Source organism: Myotis brandtii, unplaced genomic scaffold (genome assembly GCF_000412655.1).
Source record: "Myotis brandtii unplaced genomic scaffold, ASM41265v1 scaffold155, whole genome shotgun sequence".
NCBI classification, from domain to species: Eukaryota; Metazoa; Chordata; class Mammalia; order Chiroptera; family Vespertilionidae; genus Myotis; species Myotis brandtii.
Window position 1 is genome coordinate 1,077,703 of NW_005355621.1, and position 11,060 is coordinate 1,088,762.

The 11,060-nt window shown below is 39.2% G+C and overlaps 1 protein-coding gene across 1 annotated transcript in view; it reads right to left on the reverse strand.

Annotated features, from left to right (window-relative positions):
- Positions 1 to 11,060, reverse strand: part of RIC8B (RIC8 guanine nucleotide exchange factor B) — a gene marked incomplete at its 5' end in the record, with an annotated part of 107,753 nt that overhangs the window by 32,949 nt on the left and 63,744 nt on the right. The window contains one exon of the mRNA XM_014536007.1: positions 9,854 to 9,998. Within this exon, the coding sequence (XP_014391493.1) occupies positions 9,854 to 9,998 (145 nt within the window). The remainder of the gene's footprint in view (positions 1 to 9,853; positions 9,999 to 11,060) is intronic.

Consider the following 11,060-nt stretch of genomic DNA (forward strand, 5'->3'; position numbering starts at 1 on the left):
AAAAAATACAGTTTACACTCTAAGTTTCGACCATTTGCTACCTTAAAAATCTATTGGTAACTATGGTTTCTTTGGTAATAATTCTCAGTGGGTGCTCAATAAAATCATATTACAATTTAATGAGAGATCATGGTGGTGTAATTTGAAAGCCCTCGGAATACATCTGATCTGCTCTCTCTTGCATTCAGAGCTTCTGCAAGATGAAGTGGTTTAGAGAAATCAAAGAATTCTTAATGGGTTATTAGGAAAAGTGAATATCCAGTGTATACAGGTATTCTTAATATTCATGGAATCAGACATGACCTTAATGACACAGTCACTGAGGTCAAAGGATCATAGATCTGAACCCACATGGCATACTCTCTCACTGAATGCGTTTTTTATAGGGTTATTATTATTGTTTTTAACAAATAAGGATGTTTAATGGTCCAGAAAAGAAATATTCACTGAAATTGTGGAAGTCTAAAGTGAGATATGAATAAATGGTCTAAATGAATATACCCAAAAACAAAATAACAATAAAAAGACACAAAATGTAACCACCTACAATAGCTAAAGATGAAAACAGTTTAAGAATTCAGAGTTTATCAAAGTCCAAAATAGATGAAAAAGAAGTAAACAGAACACTAAATAACCTGCTTTCTTATGCAGATTGTCTTCCTGGAAGCCAGTTAATAGAAAAATTTCCTAGCACTTCCATGAAAATAACGCTTACTTCTCATTCACTGGAACAAACATGTGCCAACTCTCTGACAGCTTCAGTTACAGATACAATTTAAGACCCACCTTGTCTTAATAGCCTCAAAGCAGATGAGGCTATAGCCAATAGTTTTAAAATAAAATGAACTTTTGTTAATAGCATAAAATACTTAAAATGGGGGTTGGGTTGGGAAGACAAATGGACTACATAATTCTCATAGTAAGAAGCATTTTCCTTGTGAAGTTCTGACTGATGTTATATATTTTCAGTCCTTGGTCAGGAATTTGCATATGCGAAGGGCTTAAGTAATACACTGATTTTCAACTGCACCAATGGTTGGCGCTCCTAACCCCCACCCTGCTGAAGGGTCAACTATATTTGGTGGGGTGTTTCTAGCTACTTTTTCGTCTACTTTCAAATACATTGTATAACATCCTATTTGATATTGGAAAAACAGTAAAAAGGAAAATGGACTGAACTTGAATGGTAAGGTGAGCTGCTAAAGGCAAAGAAAAGATATTCTGTGGTCCTTCAAAGAAAAAGAAACACAAGTATATGTGTTCTTTGTCATGGTAACCATCCATACAGTTAGGTGAAACTGCTGCAAAAATGAAACAAATAGCACTCAGTCAGAAAGTTGCAAGAAATATCTCACCATTATGTTATCAAGATGCCAGAGGGCACTATGAACAGAGGAAAGCAAACAGCAGCACACTGCAAAGTCAGAGCGACACTGGCAGTCACGGTATCACTGCTTCCACAAACACAGGTTTTATCACACTCTACCATGAAAATGAAAATGAGGTTTAGCCCTTTTACCAAGGAAAAAGAATGGCAGAGCCACAGTCTACCCAGAGGCCCTTCCCCCTTCTGTGTTACACATAATCCTTTCCTTCCAAATACTTCTAGAAATCCTACCTATACAGTGGTTTTCAACCTTCTGGCCCTTTAAATACAGTTCCTCATGTTGTGACCCAACCATAAAATTATTTCGTTGCTACTTCATAACTGTAATGTTGCTACTGTTATGAATCGTAATGTAAATATCTGATATGCAGGATGGTCTTAGGCGACCCCTGTGAAAGGGTCGTTCAACCGCCAAAGGGGTCGCGACCCATAGGTTGAGAACCGATGCTATACTAGCTTCCTCTAACTACTCTTCTATGACTAGTCTCACATCCCTCCATACAATACCTGCTATACCTTCGTAAAGCAAAAGTGTGACAGTACTGCCTTACTGGATGAAGCTTTTAATTTCTCCCCTAAAAGCTGAAGCTCAAGTTCTACAACAGGGCCAAACAGGTTCTTCATCTTCTGGCCTTTGCTTTCTTTCTCAAGCTCATCTCTTATTACTGTACACATTGCCAATCACTGCACCTTGGACTAATTTTCTTTTCTGTGTATACCAAGGCAGTGGCCCCTTTCTCTGTCCTCTCCTGTGAAGACTTTCTTTGACTTTCTCCACACCACCTAACCATTCTCTCTTCCAGGAGGTCACAGAACCTGACACACTCCTCTCTTCTGGTGCTAACCACAGTGCATTGAAAGTATTCCTTTTAATGTAGAAATCTACACGACAAGGTACAGGAGGTGCCAAAGTAGGTTATAGTTATTCATATGGAAAATAACAGTTTAATACAAGAATAAACTGTTTTGTGTATTCACAACTATAAGCCTACTTTTGTCCACCACAGTAAATTCAGAGAGAGCACAAATGTTTGTTCTTTTGTTAAACCCTAGGGCACCTACTATCTGTAAGGTACCTTGTTAATACTAGGGATCCAAAGATGAAGAAGACATAATCTTTGACCTAAAGAAACTAATGTTCAGAATGAAAGTTCAACGCATAAAAAAGTTACAACATAGCAAATGCGGAAAGTATTAAAAACAGAGAAAAGTAAAAATGATACAAGGCAGAGAATGATTAAATCTGCCTTGAATGATCAGAAATGTCTTTACAGAGATAATGCTTAACACACTTCAAGGATAAACAAAGCTCACTATGCTAACAAAGACAGGGAAAGGCATTCTATGCAAAACCAACAGCACCTGCCAAGTCATGCAGATATGCCAAGAAATGGTGCAGTATAATCAGGAAAGAATGAAGAACTCAGTACAATTAAGAATACACTACGAAGATAGGCATGGAGGGAAATTTTGGATTTTACCATGCAGGTGACAAGAAGTCATTAAAACTTTTACAAGAATGAGTGATATAATTATACTTGCATTTTTAGAACAACCCCTCTGTTAGCCATGTGGAAGACAAATAGAAGAAAACCTGACCAGACAGAGATGACTACTTTAGTAGTTTATTAAGTGGTACTTAGATTTGGGAATGCCCAGCAAATAGGCTGAAGCAGAAGTCAAAGGAGTGATCACTTTAGGGGCCAGAAGAGAACTCTAAAGAACAGTGGCAATAAAATGTGGACAAAGATAGGAGTTAGCAAATGAGACTGAAAAGAAGAGACAGAAATCCAGGTGTGTGGTAGCACAGAAACAGAGTGGTCAATAGTGTCAACTGTTAGTGAGAGATGCAGCAAAGATAAGAGCCAAAAAGTACCTGCTGTGTAATTTGTTAGTTAACCTGTGACCTGACTGAGCATTTTCAATGGACTCTGGGGAGGAACAGCAGGGGACAGCCTGACTGGCAGCAAGGCGAAGCCTGAGTGGGGTAGTAAGGTACTGAAAAGAAAAGCAGGTGAATTTTTCAAGATGCTGAGACGTGAAGATGCATATAGGTTGAGGAAAATACAGGGAGAGTTAAAAACAAACAAAAGAATAGAGGATAAGAACGGATGGAGCAAGCCTTCTGAGAAGACAGGAAGAGAAAAGATCAATAGGAAAGGAGAACTGCTTGGCTCTGAGATAAAGAGACACCTATTCCTCTGAGAGAGAAAGGAGACAAAAGTAAGTTTATAAAGGTGAGGGATCTCAAGCCTTATTTATCTCTGCGATTCAGCCCCTACCACAATGCCTAGCACATACTGGGAAGTAATGAATATGTTCAAAGGGGGGAAACCTCACGAAGGCAGGGAGTTTTTAAAAATATTTTCTTTTATTAAACCACGTTAGGTCTAACTTTAGGCCCCTTCAGAAAGTATATAATTTGCAGAGCAGGTAATAAGAGTTTAGTTTTGTCAGGGCTCCACAAAACAAGTGAGTAGCATGAGCACATGTTAGCTGGAGATTCAGTTTAGCTGGCACAGATGGGTATTGAAGATACTTGGATAGTTCTTTCTGTGCCAAGTCTTCCATAAAATGTTGCCCTTTGTATTTCACCCTATTTCAGTTTTCTTTCTTAATCCAGTCTCTGTGTTCCTAACCCAGTTTGACAGCTGCCTGTTGTCTCTACTTAGTGGTCTGACTTTTGAGCCTGGATCACAGTACCTTCACTTTCAAGCAGCTTTGAATATCCTTAAGAGGGAGGTTAGTCACTGTGATAAATTACTTAACATTTATTTCATTTAGATACAGTCTGTCTCCAAACACAACCCAAATTCCAAGATCTGATGACTTTTATAAGTTGAATGTGGACTACAAACGTTTTTTGCCCCAGATTTTAAAATTGGAATTAGTTGACAGAATTTAAAAACTGGGAGATTTTATGTAAAAATTCAGAGTCCTGGCCTCTCTTGGAAAATCTATAAGATTTGGTAATACTGACCTACGTGTTCCTCCATGGTAATAATCAATGGGAGCCAAACAGTAGCAATGTCCTCTTTCTAGTTGCCCCCTGCTCACCCCCTTGTCTTCAGTCCCAACCTACTATCTCCCCAACAATGAGCTAAGTGTCAGTTTTCATTTATCATCTTACGTCCACTCCATTTGACTTACTTTTATTACCAGCCTGGCACTTGTAGGCATTTGTGTTATAACCCTTGATAAGAAAGTAAATAATACAAATGAGGGCAGAGACCTTATTTATCTTGTATACATACCTCTGTATTCTCAAGGTCTAGCTCAAAAATATTTGCTAAATAAATTTTTATTCCAGAAGAATAAATCTACTAAACTTAAAAACAAATTGGAAGGAGAAGCAGAGGAAAATATATGGATTGTTAGAGGTCAAATGAAAAAGATACAATTTTGCTAACATGGGTTGGTTTGGGGCCCAAAGTTAGGACTATGAAACACAAATGTTGGGTCCAAGGGGGAATGCAGTGAAACATTTCAAATGAAAAACAATGAACAAACTCCTTTATAAATGCATATACTATTATTCACTATGACATTCACTAAGTCATTAGTAAGGTGACTATATTTATATGTGTAATTTATGTACTTAGATATGTAATTATAGAAGAAATAAACTTTATTTTCCCTCATTTAATAACTTTTTTAGAAGTAACACAAGAAATGCATGCTTATTGTAGGAAAAAAATTACAAAGCAGAGAATTCAAAAGCAAGTTAACAGTCATCCTACTACTCAGAGATAACAATGGATAATATTTTGGTGTATATTTTGATACACCTTTTTTTAATAAATAGATACGTGTGTGTGTATAATTATACTTTAAAAAAACAACAAATTTCTGATTTCAGAAAAATTTATTCAATTCGGCCAGTATTTGCAGATTATGTGCAAGGCACTACACCTGTCACTTAATTCCAAAATGCTATATTAATTTTTTTCAAAGTCATGAAAGAATTGAATTGTTTAAAAGAGCAGATATTAAATAACTAGTCTATGATAATAGCTGAAGATAATTATTATGAGAGGAAATATGGAATGATAATACTCAAATTTGGGCTTTAGCCCTAAGCAACTATGTAACCTTCAATAAGTTACTGAAAGGCTCTCAAATGCAAGGGTGCCTCTTTTACGACATTAAAATAATAATGATATTTATCTTAGAGGGGTCTTATGAGAATGATGGGATTATGGCATAGGACATTTGGCACAAGATACCTCAACACAGCTGCTATTGTCATTGTTATGACATTTATCAGATTATGTTGCTAATATACCATCTTAATAGGAACTGAAGTGGTTGGATCAATCAGTCAGAAATGAAGTTTGAATAATATAGATTTGAACTGTGTGTGTGGGTCTGTTTGTATGTAGCTTTTTTTCAATAATTATGTATAGTACTATAAATATATTTTCTCTTCCTTATTACTTAACTTTTTTTCCTTTAGCTTACTTTACAAAGTATATGTTAATTGACTGTTTATGTTCCTGTCAACAGTAAGTTATTAGTAGTTAAGTTTTTGGGGAGTCAAAGTTACATGTGGGTTTTCAACTGTGTGTGGGGTCGGCACCCCTAAACCTCCATGTTGTTCAAAGGTTAACTGTAGTTCAGTTATAAGTGGGCAAAGGACCTGAATAAGCATTGTCCCAAGGAAAACAGCAGCACATGAAAAGGTGCACAACATCCCTAATTATTAGGGAAATACATATCAAAACCACAATGAGAGATCACCTCACACCTGTTAGGATGGCTTTTATAAAAAAAACAAGAGATGGTAAGTGTTGCAAGGATGTGGTGAAAAGGGATTCCTTCTACACTGTTAGTGTAAATGTAAGCTGGTGCAACCACTATGGAAGATAGTATGAAGGTTTCTCAAAAAATTAAAAATAGAACTACTATATGATCTAACAATCCAACTACTGGATATATTTCCAAAGGAATGAAATCAGTATTCCCAAGAGATATCTGCATTTCCATGTTTGTTGCAGCATTATATACAACTAGGGGCCCAGTGCACGAATTCGTGCACCTTGAAAGGAACTGTGGGCCGCGAGGCTGCAGTGGGCACAGGGGCAGGTCTCAGCCCATCCTCCATGCCCCCGCCCGGCCCCTCCCACCACTGCTGCTCCCACTGCAGCCACTCCCACGTGCTGATGACGCTGGCCCCGTTCGCACCCACTGATAGCGAGGAGCAACTGGGGCCAGCGCCAGCAGCGGGTGCAAGTGGGGCTGGGGCCGTCAGCAGGTGCGAGTGGGGGCTGCTGCCCTGATCATCCCTTAGGAGCAAGGGGAGGTGGAGAAGCCCTGAGGGACGATCGGGGCCGGTAGCCACTGCTCGCACCTGCTGATGGCGCCAAGCGATCGGGGCCAGTGCTAGGCGCCGTCAGCGGGTGCGAGCAGGGCTGGTGCTGGCAGCATGTGCAATGGCGCGCAGGAGCAAAGAATTTTCAGTAACCACCAGAGGCTTGCCCTGATGACAGCGACTGGCGCCCCGCTTTGGTCTGGCGCCTCTGCTCACCTATTCCACCATCCCACCATGGCCGATGCCTGCCAAGTTCCGTGCGTGCCCCCTGGTGGTCAGTGCACGTCATAGCAACCGGTTGTTCTGCCATTTGGTCTATTTGCATGTTAGGGTTTTATATATATAGATAACCAAGATATGGAAATGAGTTAAGTGTCCATCGATAGATGAATGGATAAAGGAAATGTGGTAAATATATACGTATATGTATATAAAATGTAATATTATTTAGCCTTGACAAAAGAGGAAATCCTGCTATTTGTGATAACATGGATAAACCTAGAGAACTTTATGTGAAGTGAATAAGCCACATACTGTATGATCTTACTTATATGTGAAATCTTAAAAAACAAACAGCCCTGGCTAGTGTGGCTCAGTTGGTTGGAGAGTTGTCCCGTGCACTGCAAGGTCTTGGGTTTGCTTCCCAGCCAGAGCACATACCTAGGTTTCGGGTTCAGTCCAGGTGGGGGAACATGCGGGAGGCAACTGATCTATGTCTGTCTGTCTGTCTCTCCACCTACCTCCCTCTCTAAAATCAATGAAAAATAAATAAAGAGCAAACATATTTAAAAAAACAAAAACAAAACATACACACAAACAAACAACTCATAGAGCCAGAATACAATGGTGGTTACCAGGGGGTTGGGTAGAGGTTATGGGAAATGGGGAAATGCTGGTCAAAGAGCATAAGCCTCCAGTTATAGCATGAGTATGTTCTGGGGATCTAATGTACAGTATGGTGACCATAATTAACAGTTATTGTACACTTGAAATGTACTAAGAGAGTAAATCTTAAGGTTCTTACCACACACACACACACACACACACTCGGTAACTATGTGAGGTAGTAGGTATATTAACCTGACTGTAGTAGTCATTTCACAATGTACATATATATCAAATCATTGTGCTGTGTACTTTAAATACATACAATTTTATCTGTTAATTATACCTTGATAAAGCTGGGATAAAGAAAAAACAGAATTCAACTGACTTAAGATTTTGAGAGGAGTAAAGTTTTCTATCTCCAAATTATCTATCTCAAAAAACTGGGGTACTATAAAAGAGTGAAAAATAAAATCTGCTTAGATGGGACTTTTTTACTAGTACATTTATAAGCCAAGAGATGAAGAAACAAGTAAGAATATCAGAATAGTCAAAGTACCTTATTTGAAGAACTTGCCTTTTGCAGAGCAAACAACCCATACAATTTTAGGAAACACCTTTCAGATGTATCTCAAAAGACAATTGCTTTATATATACTTATAAAATAGTATTTATTACATTGCAGTGTAGTTATTTTATGTAGTTACTAGAGGCCCAGTGCACGAAATTCATGCATGGGTAGGGTCCCTAGGCCTGACCAACGATCAGGGTGGATCAGATTCCCCGCCTACCTGCCTCCTCCTTCCCTCACTCCCTCAGCACCCTAATGCCACCACTGGCCACCCACCATGTTCCATGCCGCCCCCTGGTGGTCAGCACATGTCACAGCAAGTGATCGAACTCCCGGTCTCCTGGTCAAACTCCCGAGGGGACACTTTGCATTAGCCTTTTATATATATACTGAGTGGCCAGATTATTATGACCACCTGAAGTTTGTAGGAAAATTAGCTATAATTTCGCACTGAAGTTGCTAGAGGGCCAGACCATTATAAATAGGGAAGCAGGTTGTTTACCACAACAGTAGAAGTGATTTTTTTCTGAAGATATGGGTAAACAACGTGATTTAACAGCCTTTGAACATGGATGTGTGTGTGTGTGTGTGTGTGTATATATATATGTATATATATACATATATATATGTATATATACATATATACATGTATATACAAACACACAGTATATATAGATTTTAAAACTAGAGGCCCGATGCTGGATTCGTCCAGGGCCGTGTCTGGCCCATCTCACCCAGTCCCGATTGGGGCAGCCAGCTGGGGAGGTACCGTGGGAGGTTGGCTAGCCAGGGAGGGACCATGGGAGGGCTCCAGGGTGTGTCCTGTCTGGCCCGTCTTGCCCAGTCCCGATCGGCCAGACTCCAGCAGCAAGCTAACCTACAGGTCAGAGCTTCTGCACCCTGGTGGTCAGTGCACATCATAGTGACTGGTCGAACAGTCGAATGAACGGTCAGACACTTAGCATATTAGGCTTTTATTATATAGGATTTCTCTCTACTTCTGTCTTACCCTGTTCCAAGGGTAAAGGTTGTACCTTATACACTTTTGTACTTCCATCTACTACAGCAATTTTCAACCTTTTTCATCTCATGGCACACATAATTACTAAAATTCTATGGCACACCAAAAAATATATTTTTTGCCGATATGACAGATTCATTCACAGTAGATGGCTATTGTTGTGTTGACTGTTGTAATTATTTTATTGGACAATCTAAGGGAAAAGAAGTCAGTGCCCCTGACTAAATAGTCAGGTATTGCATGTTTTAAAAATTCTTATGTGCCACAGCACATTGGTTGAAAATCACTAATCTAGTCTATTATGTAGCTTATATTCTATAACAATTTATTGACTAAAGAACTTAGTGAAGAAGCCTATAATTTCAATTCCAAAAGAAATTAAAAAGAGGAACTAACTCAGGCCTTTATCTGGTTATCAAAATTGCAGCACCTGAATTAGTTAAGCAGATTTTTTCATAATGGATCCAGGTCCTGGCTCATCAAGATTAAGAAGTCTGGATTAAGGATACAGAAGGCAGAGTGTAAATGTGAGTGTCTGGAAGTGTATCTGCATGTTTCAATGAATTCAGAAGCATACAGAAAATGTTATTACATTTAATATCTCCTTAGGCCTCTAATAGAACAGATAGAGAGGCAATCTTTGAAAAGAGTGGAATGATATGGCCAGTTCTATCAGAACAATTTTGCAAACTCCCTCGGAAAAATAACAAAGTAGAGGGCAAAGAGAATTTAACCTACCTCTCTCCTTGCAAAGGACGAAAAGGAATTCAGCAGCAATTTGTTTGACTCCAAGGTCAACATGTGTCATGAGGCGCACCAGCTTGTTTCTCACAGTTGAGCCAACTTCAGGTCGATTTGTCACATCCCTCAGTGGTGGTAAAACCTAATGGCACAAATGCAAAAACCATCATCAATCGTGGGTACTAGAGCAAGAAAGGATGACACCACGAAACTGGTCAGTCTTGTACTGTCTACTGAACCCAGTTTTGTAAGCGTGAAAAAAGCATTTAAAAAATAAACAGGTTTGTTTCCAAATAAAATAAAACTAAGCAGCAATAATAACAAACCTCATGCCTATACTGAAATTTCGTTTGAAGAGAAACATCTCTTCACTGTACCAGCATGATATACTCAGATCCGTTTCTGAGCTTTACTCATCACAGCACCTGGGACGCCTCTGCTTGCCTGTATCAAAATCCATTTTAAAGTCTGGGTCAAGTTTCTCTTTCTTCCATGAGGCTTCCTTAATACCCTGACTCATATAGACTTTTCCTTTCTTTTAATTCTTGCATTTTCTGTTCACTAGAAAAAAAAAATCTGTACTTATGCTTTTAGTTGTTTTATTTTATAGTAAAAAGGTTACTAATTATTACTTCCTATATGCTAGTTGCTGAAATTGATGATATACATATATTCTCTATAATCAATCCTTACCATCAACCCTATTTTATAGACTGAGCCTTGAAAGGCTTACATAACTTGCTTCGTTTGTCTATTCTGCTCATTCTGTCACCCATCCACCTACCCAGACTCCTCCTCTTCTGGTTCTCCTCTTATCTCACTGGTTGCTTTATCTCAGTCTCTTCTACTGATTCTCTTCTCTCCTGTTTTCTGAGTGTTGTATAATTCAAAGATTGAGTTCTTGGGCAACATTTCTTCACTATTTTCACAATTAGAGCTATTAATGATCTCATCCAGTTTTATGGCATTACTAGAGGCCCGATGCACGAAATTCATGCAAGAGTAGGCCTTCTTTCCCCCGGCTGCCAGCACCAGCTTCCCTCTAGCACCCGGGACCCAGGCTTCCCTCCAGCACCCGGGACCTGAGCTTCACTTGCAGGCCCGGTTTCGTCTGGAAGGATGTCCGGTCTAATTAGCATATTATACTTTTATTATAGACTAGAGGCCCGGTGCACGAAATCTGTGCACGGGGGGGGGGGGGGGG